At 31.9% G+C, this 14715-nt stretch overlaps 1 protein-coding gene and 1 long non-coding RNA gene across 3 annotated transcripts in view; one reads left to right on the forward strand and one right to left on the reverse strand.

The window, feature by feature from the left end:
- The window catches only part of EMC2 (ER membrane protein complex subunit 2), a 59883-nt gene that overhangs the window by 20177 nt on the left and 24991 nt on the right, over window positions 1-14715 (reverse strand). For both annotated transcript variants that reach the window (XM_007488221.3, XM_056823188.1), the window contains exons 6-8: window positions 3738-3823; window positions 3524-3583; window positions 290-371 (exon numbers count right to left, since the gene is read on the reverse strand). In XM_007488221.3, coding sequence (XP_007488283.1) covers window positions 290-371; window positions 3524-3583; window positions 3738-3823 — 228 coding nt within the window. The remainder of the gene's footprint in view (window positions 1-289; window positions 372-3523; window positions 3584-3737; window positions 3824-14715) is intronic.
- The window catches only part of LOC130458344 (uncharacterized), a 64190-nt gene that overhangs the window by 9568 nt on the left and 39907 nt on the right, over window positions 1-14715 (forward strand). The gene's annotated exons all lie outside the window — the stretch shown is intronic.

Consider the following 14715-nt stretch of genomic DNA (forward strand, 5'->3'; position numbering starts at 1 on the left):
TTAAAAAAAAAAAGAATATGCCATCTAATTTTGAAAAAAGTCCAAATACTAGATTTTTAAAAAAATCAACACTTCAAAAAATAATTAGGAATTTAAAACTTTAAGCCTAAAACTAAAATTTCATCATAGTTTTAAAAATTACATATTTAACATCAAAACTGAAAAAGCTTTTACTTTTAATTCCTTCAAATTATGCAACAATGACAAAAACATAATGACTTATAATAGTTTAAAAAACACACTTCAGCAAATTAAATTATTAAAACAAATTTTTTTTTAAAAAACTTACTTCAGCAAATTGCTGACAGTATAAATGGTTGTGTGGATTAGTCATCATAAGTTCCTCCAAACAAAAGGCTGCTTTTGCATAGCTGAAGAATATCAAGAACAGAAACTGGTTAATTAAAAACTGCTGAAAACAGTAGATTATCTGCAATTTAAAATAATTTAGAGCAATTTTTGCCATCACATTCATTCTCAAAATCCATATAATTAAGCAAGCTCAATGAATAAGTTAATTCTAAAATTTACAAGATTAATCTAATCTTTAAAAAAATCTTAAAAGGACATTTATTTAGAAATAATGACACTAGTTTTTAAGGAGATACTAATAGCATGAGACCTTTGCTAAAGGAAAAAAAAATTATAACAAATGAAGTATAGATTGTTATAAGTGCTTTTAAAAAGATGCTGAACTAACCATCTTCTTAAAGCAACTATAATGTAATGTACAGTTTATCCTTAATTTCATATGTGAAATTACTATTCAGAAGAAATCTAATGACATAAGTACTACAAGATCAACTAAGTTGGAAAAAAGAAGAGGACTCCTTTCTAGCAAAAGAAGAGATTATATATTCTGCCAGTATATGAAGATAAAAAATTAGAATATGCCACCTTAAAAATTCTTATGGCTATGAATTAAAAATCCAAGTTACTTATTCTTTTTCTCCCCTCTACAATCCACTCTGGATTCAAATATAAATATATAGATTCCATATATGAAAATCAATACACCAAAGAAAAAGTGCCAGTAACAGTGTTGAAGGAATCTAAAGAAACATTAAAACTGAGAGCAAAGTAAGTGATTTTTCACTTCATATGAAGAGACGGATTCCAAACATCCTTCCTTTCCCCTTCTAATGAGTGTTTGGACCATACCATATCACCGATTTAAAAAAAAAAAGCTGTGAGAAGCTATTTCCAGTTATATATCCTCTTCTAAGAAGAACAAGAGTTTGAGAAGAGTACAGAAGATCTTAGGGTAAAACAATTCAGTCATAGAAATGCTATGGCTCCTGTTCATTGTAAAATCCAGGTAAGCATTTTCAAGTACCTCAAGAGATTATTGCAATGTAAACACAGATGAGAGCAACTCAGAACCTACTTAAAAAAAAACAAACAATCTAACCATTTTTAAATTGCTAAATGTTATATATGAGTTCCCTCTATTAGAAAATGAGCTCCTTTAAAGCAAGACTATTTTTGCTTTTATTTATACTCAAAACAGTTCTTGGTACATAGTAAATGTTTAATAAATGATTAATGACTAAGAAAATACCCTATGTTTCAATCCATTAACTTTTTTTTAAATTCTCTGCCACACATATATCACTTCCTATGCTCAAGTCAGATAGTCTCAAAATATGTTTATCACAACCTACTATATTTTAAATTATCCTTAATTACAGAATGCTTCCAAGTTTTTAGTTTGGGGAAAAAATAGATGGATGACCATTTTGTAAACTTAACTGGATTAAAAGTCAAAATATATTTTTGTAACACTATTGAAGAGTGTGAGATGAGTACAATTATCATTTCCTTAGGAAACAAATTACTTTCAGCTGCTTTTCTCACTATAATTTGTACTACTTTATAGCTAAAAAGCTTTGGATTATCCTGTTTAATTCTAGGAGAACTTTCCACCCTACTTCATTTCTCCATACCCCCTTTGAAGATAAAAAGGTATAATTTTATTTCTCAAAAAAACTGTCAAAAGTTAAAATTTAAAAAATAAAAAGAGAGTATTTTAAAGGGAAAATTCCCAAGATCATTCAGTCATGAATCTATAGAAAGCACACTTAATCATGATTGCACAGTTAATCATGATTAATAAACATTTAGAAATAGCAAATTTAAGAGAAAGATACTTTTATTTTTACTCCATTGTAGCTTATATCCAGTTCTATTCATTTAAATCTAAGGTAAAAGAATAATAAGATCAAAGATTTAATTAAAAGGAGGAGAAACTTCATAGAGCATTTACTCTTGTGAGACAAGTACTACATGGCAGTGCCAACAACTGAGTCTCAATACTCTCTCTAAATTGAGGGCTCTTTCCATTAATTATGCTACATACAAGTTAAAATTTAAAATATGGAGATTATGAAAAATTAAAAATTTTAAATTAAAACACTCTGCATCCTATAGAGAATCAGAAAACATCTGAAATGAATAGGTGAGTTAAGAAATGGAAGAAACACATTTGTAACTGCATCAATATTTAGAGAACTGAAACAATTATGCTTAACTACCTAGATAGTTCATCAAAGTGAATTTTTTTGTTTGAATTAATCCTGGATTAATTGCCATGATTCTCCAATTCACTTTGCATGAATAGATTGTGGCAAAACAAAACAAAACAAAAAAACCAGAATAATGATATTTTATTTCATAAGTCAAATATTTTAATTTCTATGAGAACTAGGCTTAGCTGCTTTCAGACAATAAGAATCTGATTTTTTTACATTTTCTTAAAAGGAAAGAAGCAAACAATGTGATATAATTCAGTCTAGGCAAAAGAATTAAGGGAAAAAAAAACATGCTTGAAAATGGGAGGTTAAAATTAATGCTATGATATTAGAAAACTTGCACTAAGGCTTTGCATTAATCCTCCCACACTGGGATTTCCTCCTGTCATATAGCAATTAAAAAAAAAGAAGAAAGAAAAAGAAAAAACTCACAAAAACCATTAGATATCCAATAAGTGAGTTCAACATTCTTGATTGTGCTTGGTTTTGTACCCAGGCGACAGAATGCCCGCCCCTTCAGAAGAACAGACTCTCTTAGCAAGAACACTAATGAATGCTTACAATCAACAGAATCATACCAAGCTATAAAGAGACATTCTTTTTGAAATACAGCAAGGATAAGGCGCTTTGTATATAGGAACATTTTAAACTCTAAAAATAACCTTTTAAATAATGCTTTTAACAGACGTTATAGTATTTCATATTCCAATGAATGAAAATGATTTTGAAAGAAAAATCAAAACAATCATCATGACTGAATAGATGAGTCGAACAAAACCATTCCATATTGATTTTTGACCAAAATTATAAAAATGGTTTCTAATAAGTTCATAGCTTTTTAATCTTATTAAAGACTCAATATATGTTAAAGCATTTTTATTACAAATTTAAAATATGGCAAACCTTCCCACAAAAATTTAGATACATAGTAGCCCTTTTAACTTAGAAGAGATATACACTGCTAGCAGGTTTATGTAGACTTATCAACTTACTCATGTTCATTGATGTAAAGTTCTGAAAGTTCATGCCAAGCTTCTTGATCTCCCACAAACCTGGTGGGAAGAGGGGGGAAAAAAGGTATGTGTGTGTGGTGATTCTGTAAATGAACAGCATGGAAGCAAAAGAGTAAATCAAATGTAAATTCCATTTTAATTAAAAAAAGATTTATCATAATAGCAAAACACAATCCTCTTGCAAAACACTCACTGTTCCAGATACTCATTCAGTTCTCGGATGGCCTCCACATTTTTCCCTTGAGCTTTTCGAATGGCAATCTTACGCTTTCTTGCAGCCTATGAGTTGACATTAATAAAGGATTAGGCTCTCATGATTCCCTGGGTTTCTGTAAAGAAGGTAATTTGACTGTGCAAATTATTATTTCAATGCCAATGGAATTCCATTGCAGAGCAACTGCTTAGTTGGAGTTTATAAACATACCCTATGACATCCCACTGGGAGGATTCAAATACCCCTTTTACAATCACATTATGTATGCTTTACTTTTGATGCACACTGTGCACACATCGTTTCTTCCAAATAAATGACTGTCCAGATCCTGATAATTACAAGGCAGCAGGGGATCCTAATCTTTATCCAGTCCAAAGTCCCCCACCTGTCATTCATAAGATCTGTATCTTAGGGATAGTTTGTTAGCAAAGATTAGAAAATACCACTGTGACTACTTGATTGCCATTTATAAATGAGTTTTTGGCACCTTTTCTTCCCCATTTTAACATAAGAAGTAGTTGCCATTAATTCCATAAAAACTGCTCTATAATATAGTATATAGAGCAATCCAAAATAACTATTGTATTTACCAGAGTTAACTACTATATCATAGTCTAACTGCTGCCACTGGGACCTTCTAATACAATCACCTTATGGGTCAATTGGTGGTAGAAGATAAACTATTATACAAAACAATTAACAGGAATAAGCATGAGCCATTTCTTGTGGTTTGTTTTTAATATCATTCAGCTGTTTTACTTTAAATAATGTTAATGACTTGAGAAAGGCCATAATGCCGGAGTTACAACAACTATGCTTCTTGAAGAATGAGATTTTACTATAACTATTTGTCTATAAAATGAACATAAACAATATTGCAAGTACACCAAGTTATTTCAGGGAAAACCAAAGTTCTTAACTAGGTGATAAGAACTCAATGGGGTGGGTAGGGGGGTTAAGGGGGAGGGAAGCACACAAAGAAATAGTCAGTATTTAGTGACCTGTTAGTCTTTCACTAGTCTACATATGAAGTATGGAGATTATATTTAAATAGATCATTTTTGATGATGCCTCTTGTTTTTACGTCACATTCATTTCCAAACATACCCCTTCCTCCTCCTCTATCCAAAGAACAATACCATGTAACAAAGATTTAATACAAAAGAAAAAAAGCATTTCAGCAAAGCAACACATTGACCACATCTGAGATAGTTTATTTTAAAAGTGAATTAGGTCTTTCTTTTTTCAACTTATGTGTGTGTATATGTGTCTAGTTACATATATGTATGCACATCTGTATGTATACTTAGAGGAAAAAATCTGACTTCACTGAGATCATAATCTCCTAAACAGAAGGTATTTAAATACTTTTAAATACTTAGTACAGTGTTATACACATGCATTCAACAAAGTACACTGTAAAGTCACTAACATTAAATTAAACATAAAAAATATTATACTGACATATATAATTGGAAATTATGATACACACTAAGTTAGAGATTATAGGTAGATCACTAGAATTATTTTTTTTCTGTCTGGGACATAAGGATGTATAGAACAAAAAAAATTACATCTTGGGGGAAAAAATACTGACTGGTACACTGTACTGAAAGCTGATCCAACTTTATAAAATTCTTTCCTTTAATATTCTACAAGGTAACTTTAAAAACTCTCCTTAATTAGTCAACCCCTGTTTTCTAGAACATTATGGAAGCTAACAGCATTTTAACATGTAAAGATTGGTTTGAATGTAAGAGGACAAATGCTGAAGCTTTGGAAAGAACAATTGAAAAATAAAATGAATAAACCAATGCACACTTGCTGAATCAAATAAAAATAAATAGTAAAAAAATAGTAGGACATTTACAAAACTAATTTCATCTCACAGAAGACAGAAGCAACAACAGAAAATTCTGACAAACTTATTTGTGAAGAAGTGATAGTAATTTTGGGGAAAAGTAATATTATTCTCTATATTCATAGTCAAATATAAAAATGGGCAGTCAAGTGGCACAGTGGATAGAGTGTCAAATCTGAAGCCAGGAAGACTTAAGTTCATATCCAGCCTCAGACACTTACTGGCTGTGTGACCATGGACAAATTACTTAAATTTTAAATTTTTTTGCCTCAGTTCCCTCATCTATAAAATAAGCCAGAGAAAGAAATGGCAAACCACTCTACTATCTTTGCCAAGAAAATATCAAATGGGGACATGAAAAGTGAGGCATGATTGAAACAAATGAACAATAGGCATGTTCTAACATACCTTAGATTTCAAGAAAGCAACAAAAAGTTCAAAGAAATTTAGGTATGATTTCACAACCTGATTATAAATGAAGCTAGGTCAAGAGGCATGAGAGGAACTCAGAAATGAAAATCTAACACTATAATAATGACCACTCATGAAGATGAAGAATGTCAACTAAAGAAGTTATCATCAAAAGGTAGTTCTTCAACACATATGTAAAAGAACTCATAAAATGTAGAAAAGGGAGCCCAAAACAAAGAACAAAATTTTTAAAAGATATGAATATGTAAGAACTTTCAAGGAAACTAAATTCTCAAATGAGATACATACACATAGATATTAAGGGCATTTTTTTTTAAGTTCTTTAGGTTAATTTCTTTGGAACAAGAATATCAACTTAGCAATATCCTCTGATATGGGTACATAGTGTAAAGGTAACAGATGAAAGAGAAATAGAACTATTCAACTCATATTCTGGGGGCTCCAAATTCTCTTTTTCTACAGAGATGACTCTTAAGACTTTATATCCAATCCTCATATCTCTTTCCGAATATCAGTCCTGGATCACCATTACCTAAATTTTCCTTTGTACTATTCCTCCCTCTAACTCCCTCTCTTCCAGGGAGCAATCCCCTCTAACAAAGTTTTTTGTTTTCTCAAATGGAGAAGAGAAAAAAAATCAGCAAACCTACCTAGAAATGGAAAAAAAAACCTTGGATGCTATATGAAATATGTCATAAAGACATACAGACCTTTCTCATCTCCATCTCTGCAAATCAGTGGAAAGATTTTATTCATATCTCTTCTGAGGAGCTGTTTGTTCTTTGTAATTTTGCAACTTATATTTTCAATTGTTTGTGTTTCTGATACTTTCCATATTTTTGATTGCTGCTGTTGTTTATGTATCTTGTTTTTCAGTTCTACTTTCTTTACTTTGCATAAGTTCATGCATGTCTTTCCACACTTCTCAGTATTCATCACATTCACATTCCATAACTTGTTCAGTCATTACTCAATTGATGGGCTTCTCTGTTAATAGTTCTTTGCTACTACAAAAGTGCTGCTATACATATAACTTGATATGAATATGGGATCTCCTACTATCAATGATCTTCTTGAGTTTTATGCCTAGCATAAGAATAAGTCACTCCTAAACTACAAAAACATTTTCAAAATCTATTAACAGCAACATGATTAAAAAATACTGCAAATTACAAATGATTAGGAAAAAATGAACAAATGTCCAGACAAATCTCCTTATAGACAGGGATGGCTTCATTTTGGTCTTTCTATTCCCATCACTTAGCAAATTACCTGGTACATAAAAAGTGATTAATAAATGACTGTTAATGAATTAATGGCTACAGGGTATGAAAAGGTCACTGGTTTATAAAAAGAAACTAGATATAAAAGAAATGCTGCCAAATACTGAACTAAAATGCCAATTTCTTTAATGGGCTCTGTCCACTCAGTGGCCATATATTCCACTATGTGCTCAGTTTAAAAAAAAAATAAAAGTTTTAAATTAATTCTAGTAAGTCTCAAAGTTATTAAATAAATGAATCATTAATATTCTTTCTAGTTATGAATAGTAGTAGAAAAGCTGGCCTCAGAGACTTGTTTAACCTAAATTGGCTATGTGACGCTGAATCAGTCACATAAAGTCTCAGTGCCCCAGGCAACTGAAAATATTCTTTTAAAAACATGTACTGGGGGCAGTCAGGTGGCTCAGGGGTCTGAGAGTCAGGCCTGGAGTCAGGACATCCAGGATTCAAATCTGGATTCAGACACTTCCTAGCTACATGACCCTGGGAAAGTAACTTAACCTCAAATGTCTAACCTTTACCACTCTTCTGCCTTGGAACTGATAGTATGTATTGATTCTAAGACAATAGGTAAGAGTTTACAAGAAAAAAATGTACTAAGAACAAGTATTTCCCCCAGTTCTTTACTATACTAATAATATCTTGTCCAGGAAAAAAAAATTCTTTCATAAAAATAAGTGACAAGTAAATTTTAAGTTCTAACTTACAAGATAGAGTGTTTGTATGGATGTGCACGTGTGTGTGTGTGTGTGTTTATTCTGGATACAAAAATAGGTTAAAGAAATAGGACAAAATTTAGGATGTCTAAAATACTTAACAGTGTCAAAGACTCCTGAAGGGAAGAACATGAAATACAGTGAAATTAATCAAATATACAGTGATTTAAAATCCTTTGATTTGACCAAAATGTGTTTTATGAATTCATAAGTGATGGAAAACTTCCAAAATACAGAACTATTAACTTTACAACTACTAATTTATTTTTATTGGTTTTCTGAATTGACTAAGTTCCCATTCTACTTATAAAAAAATTGAAAATAATGCATCTTAACATATTTATTGATCAAATTTGGAAAATATATTTTGAAAATCCTCAATTTAATACATGATCAATGTATGCCTTGATCAAATTTTTATATAGTCATAAAGTATGGCATTTCATCTACATAATACCTCCAGAGTTCAAAACAAACTCTCAATTACTGACCAACTATGCAAAGCCAATCTTCTTAATGGAAAGATATATATGAGAGAAAAGAAACACTTATTCCTTAATCAGTATCATATGGGCAAAGGTGCATTACTATTTCACATTTAAATAATGGCGTTTTCCAAGTAGTCTAATAATCTCCAAAATGGCAAAAGAACTAATGCTCCATTTGTCATGATTCTTTTAATTAGTGCTAAGCTCATCAAAAGTGAAAGTATTTGAACATTTATCAATTTCTGCATTTGAATAGGAAAAGATTCCAAAAGAATATGAATTTATGCTAAATTACTTGAATGCAAAGAATTAATTACCAGTCAGTATAAAAGCAAATTCAACACTTAAAATGTTTTGTAAATGAATATAATCATCTAGGTATTAAAATCCAAATTACAAAAAAATGAAACTTCAAAAATAAACAAGTTATTCACCAGATATAAGACAAAACATTTTTTAAAATAGCTATCTTTTAATAAAATCTTATTTTTTCCAAAATGCCCCTAAATTCTAAATAAAAAATAAATTAGGATGTTAAACACAATGAGTAAACTAGTTGTTGAAAAATTAAAACCATCTTCCTCCTATCTAATCTGAGCCCTTAGCATTATGCTACCCAAATTCCTCACGTACTTTATACCAATCTTTATGAAGAAATATTGACAAATATTGACAAAGTAACTGACAAAGAGGGCTCTTCCTTAACTGGCAATCCTTACAGTGAAAATATAGTACCAGAGTCATTTTTCTGGAACTAAAGTGGCAGCTTTACAGTCTTACTTTTGAGCAAGAAAAAATAAACTAACAAAACCAAGAATAAATGTATTAGAATGAGTTAATGTAGAAGAGATAAACCCATACTGAGGTTGTGTCCTAAATTTGCTTTAAGGACTATAAAAACTGGTTAACATGCAAGTATTTAGTTTCTCTTTTTTCCTCACCACCTGGTGAGCTATAGGAAAATTCAGGAAGAGCTAAAAAATAATCCAATTATTCCAGTAATATTTATTAAATACCTAAAGTATGCTCAAGGCACCGTGCTGAACACTGTGATTAAGGACAAAAATAAGATTCATGTACAAAAGGTCAGTCAAATAAAAGAGAAAAGATACATATAACATATATGAAGATTGGATTTAGCTATCTCCTGATTGTAACAATGAAGATATTTAGTTCTTTTTTTATTGTAAAGATAAATTTGTAATCTCCTTACTGTAACAATGAAGATACTCAGCTCTTCCTTTATAGTGAAGCTAGAATTGTAATCTATAATCTATCTTTAGATTTTAACTACAAAGTGAATTAACCACAAAAAGGTGTTACGTAGCTCTAAAAGGTGAATTTACCAAAAGAGGTGTTAAGTAACCTAAAAAAGATATAATCTAACCAGAGAAGGTGAGAACTAAAGAGTGGACAGTCCTGGAGAAAATCTAACCAAAGAAGATGAGAACTAAAGAATGGGCAGTCCTGGAGAAAAGCGTCTGCTATGACTGGTAGATGTGAAATTTAGAGGAGGTGACACAAGAGAAAAAAGAGGACCAAAAGGCAGAAGGAGATTCATTCGAACACTGGGATTCAGATTCGGATCATTCAATCGGATTCAGACATTTGGACATTCAGACTCAGACATTCAGACAGTCGTTCAGAAATTCAGGCACTGACTTGGAGGAGTGACTGGAAGACAGACCCTTGAGGAGCGCCCAGAAGGCAGACACCATGACTTCTTTTAGGCTGTCACCATTGGTGAGTGAAAAGCTGACTTAGTGATCCCGCCTTTCTGGAGGCATGAAGCCTCCAGTTAAAGCCCATCTACTTGAAAAGCTCTTCCCCTGGCTGGGGCTTAGAATTTCTAACTGGTATCAGAAGAAGCCAGAGTTTTTTTTTTCTCTCTCTCATTCCTTAATATCTTCTTTCTATTGTAAATATTGTAAATAAACTACCAAAACTTCCATTTTACTTTATTACTTCATTTTGGGATTTAGAAATTAAATCCCTGGCGACCACCTAATAATATATTTCAGTCTCAACCACAATTAATTCTAACACATAAAATGTGTTCTTTTCTCATATTTTCAGAGATCACTTGAAACTTCATCTTTGTTCCCAAAATACTCTACTGATATCTTTCCTCTTTCCTTAAGACTATAAGCTCCTTGTGGGCAAGAACTATGCCACTTTAAATATTTGTTTCAGCATCCAGCAGAGTGCTCTGCACAGAGCAGGCACTAAATAAATTGTCACTGACTTGCCAAATTAAGTTGGCTGGATCACTCCTGACTTTGGAGACTGTTTCAATTCGGCAGAGGAAATAGAAATTAATAAAAACAAATGGAAGAGTGGGGAAATAAGGAACTAAGATGACAGTTACAGACTTCTCTTTTCTTAAAGGAAAAAAAGGAAACTGGCAATTTAAGGGAAAGCATGTGTGCATTCATGTGAGCACACATGCACATTCTCTCTTTCACACACATATACACACAAATTGTGTTTTAATACTAGGAAATACATTATTCATTTTTAGGAAGTAGAACAGCCATTTGAGAGGAAGGTTAAGGTAATGATAGCTAACATTTATATCAATAAAAGTAGACTTCATTTTTCTTTTATTTATTACTAGTATCACTAAGAGTTATTAAATTTGAAGGCATAATAAACTATGAAAAGATATAACTTTGTTATTTTATAATACTTAGAATTTTAAAATGTTTTGTAGTCATAAGTTTTCATTTAGGGGCAGCTAGTATGAAGATGGGATTAACTCTTCCCTGCCCATTTTTAGATTTAATTACCAAAAGTGTACACACCCCACTTAATCCTTAAGTGGGAGAGGTCTGTGACCCACCTGTGCAATAGTGGGTGATGAATCAGAATCCCTGACTGCTCCTAGGGTAGTCCTAAGCAAAGCTTTAGCTGGAATTGGTACACTTAAAGTGGAGGAAGGCACAGGAAGTGACACAAAAAAGTCTTTACAAAGGAGTTACAACTTCCTGTGGGAGTTCTTCCTTCTTCAGAGTTTCAAGTTTGAGTTAGAGGCTGATAATGAATCTGCTTACTGGACCTGAGACCTTGGACTTGATAAGACTGTTCTTAAATCTCTCCCTTTAAACTACCACATGGGTGAGTGAAAAAGACTGACTCCTTTCCTGGATTTTCTGAAAGGACTAGCCTTAGTAGAGGCCTCCCCTCTTGAGATAGACTTCATGACTGAAGTCTTTGCTTTATTCAGCCCTGGGTCCTCGGCTCAAAGCTGAGGCTCCTCCAGCTGAGAACTAATTAGCCCTGCCTGGTTGAGCCAGGGGTCGGAGCAAAATATTTAGTGTTAGGTTAGATATCTTACCCTATCTCTCTCTGATTTTCTTATTTAAACTCTTTCTATATTTTATAAACAAATTGCTAAAAATCATTTGGTATTAATTAAATTCCTAGCGACCACACTCTGATAAAATCAGTCCAACTATAATTTTACCCCTTACACTAGGTGGCACAGTGGACACAGCACCAGACCTGGGTGCAAATCTGATCTCAGATACTTCCTAACTATGTGACCCTGGGAAAGTCACAACTCCATTTGCCTAGCCCTTGCCCTTCTGTCTTGAGTTTTTACTAAGAAAGAATGTAAGGATTTGTAATCTAAAATTAAAAAAAAATCATTTAGCAAGCAGATAAATTAAAAGAATGTAGTTTAAAACAAAATTTAAAGAAAAGCTGGCATCTGAAAATAATAAAAAAAAATGGATTAATCTAAGCCATAAATGCTCGATTCCAGTTCTTGAGCTAGCCATTAGATTCAAAGTTTAACATCTTGAGCTTGCCATTAGATTCAAAGGTTTAGATACTTTATTTCAATGAATAAAATTCTATTTTCTTTAAGCCTAAAAAGTATAAATTTATAGCTGGTCTTGAAATTTTGGTGCTATATTATTTTATAGTGAAATAATCAGACAAGAAAACTATTAATATAAATTCTTTTTTGGAGCAAAATAATTTTTTTAAGGAGACACTTAACAGATGGCAAGATACTCAATTAAAATGAAGTAATTTCAAATTTAATAACTACCTTTTGGTTCCTTTGGGAGGCAGGGGAGATAAGTACAAGCTCTGTTAGTTATTATCAAGCTTTTAGTTTTGTCACAGCTTCACAAATTTCTCAAAACTTTCCCAAGGAATATTTTTCAATTGGGTACCTCATAAAATAATGGAAATTTTCCTAAAGAAAGTTGATTTGCTATAGGGCATTGTTTAGAGTAGGAAATCTCTGTGAAAGAAAGATGCAAACTGCAAAGCAGAAATTCTCCATAAAAGACCTTTTTAATGATATGCAAGGCATCCAGGTAGACTATGTGGAAAAGAGATATAAAAATAAATTTACTTTGGTTGGGGGTTGCTGGACAGAAATAATAAGTATTGAGGTAGTATTTTTAATGCTTTAGATGGCAACCATTTTGACTAACATTTTAAACATGAAAGTAGGTGTGCTAGAATTTAATAATTATATGTACTTATTTCTTGTTAGGCAACAATTAGCTTTAAAGAACTATCAAACATTCTCATTTCTTCAAGTTATTTTTATTAAGACCTGACAGAACCAGTGTCTATGTTTTATATGCAGTACTTGTCAAACAGAAAAATGTTTAATATATCTGAACAACTCCTTGTATCAGTATACAAACTGCTATAATATAAGCTGAGGTAAACCCCAAAATAAACTTAGGGGGGCAGCTGGGTGGCTCAGTGGATTGAGAGCCAGGCCTAGAGACGGGAGGTCCTAAGTTCAAATTTGGCCTCAGCCACTTCCTAGCTGTGTGACCCTGGGCAAGTCACTTGACCCCCATTGCCTAGCCCTTACCACCCTTCTGCCTTGAAGTCAATACACAGTATTGGCTCCAAGACAGAAGGTAAGGGCTTAAAAAACAAACAAATAAATAAATGAATGAATAAATAAATAAATAAACTTAGTAACTATTCCTGTTAAAACCGTGAAACATTTATTTTCTTAGGGAAGCCACATGTATGCATGGAAATAATTAACAAGCTAAACAATTAAAATATTTGACAACTTAACAAAAGTTAAATAGAAACTTTTATTTAATAAAAAGTGAAATTAGAAAAAGCTATGATGAAGGTATCTTAAACCAAAATTTGTTTCATATTAAATGTTTCTCCATCAGCTGGGAAATAGTTTAATAATCCTAGAAAGCAATGTGGAAATGTGTTAAGAAATGTCTACACTCTGTCTCTTTGGGTCTCTGACCCAAAGATTCCTGTTAGGGATATACAAGTAAGGAAGAAAATGATAAAAATAAAGGACTTCTGTACATAAAAATGTTTACACAAAACTTACTGTAATTGTAAAAATAATTGGAAACAAAGTAGATGTAAAATTACATCGGGAAATTGCTAAACAAATTGTGATAATATAAAAGAAATAAGATATTACTATGGCCTAAGATACAATGAACATGATAAAGACAGAAAAATACAGAAAGACTTATATGAACTGATAACTAAGTAAAGTGAGAAGAACCAGAAAATAACATATGCAATTACAACAATATAAAGGGGGAAAAAAGGCAATAGAAATGAGTATGCAAAACTATATTTACCAACCTTAGCCAAAGTAGAGATACGAAAGAGTCTCCCATCTTTGTAGTGGGGGGTGGGGGTGGGGGGGAAGGTCATGAGTATGGAACACTACTATATAAAATAGTAAACTACTTCATCATGTTGGTTATTTTTGCTGAACTGTTTTGTTTTTTCCCCTCATCTTTATTCTTTGCTAAATGGGATGGCATTTTAGGAGATGAAAGAGTAATAGGTACATTGGGATATGTTGGCTTTTTAAAAACAAAGGATATCAATAAAAACTTATCTTAAAAATGAAAATGTCTACATCACTATTTCTAGAAACTAAAGAACTTTGTCAGGGCATATATATTTTATTTAAAACACATTAAGTAAAATGTTCTAATAAATTCAGTTCCAAATTTGGTCAAATTAATTAATACTGGAAAGAAAACCTTTTCAACAATCAAAAGGTTTTTTTTAAGTTTAAGAAATCAAACAAACCCCTTACTTACTATGTTGTGATTCTTAGTGATAGCTAACTATAAAACTGTATGTATCAACAGTATATAAAAAGGAGGGCAGAGCAAGACAGTGGATTAGAGGCAATCCATT

Source organism: Monodelphis domestica, chromosome 3 (genome assembly GCF_027887165.1).
Source record: "Monodelphis domestica isolate mMonDom1 chromosome 3, mMonDom1.pri, whole genome shotgun sequence".
Taxonomy (NCBI): domain Eukaryota; kingdom Metazoa; phylum Chordata; class Mammalia; order Didelphimorphia; family Didelphidae; genus Monodelphis; species Monodelphis domestica.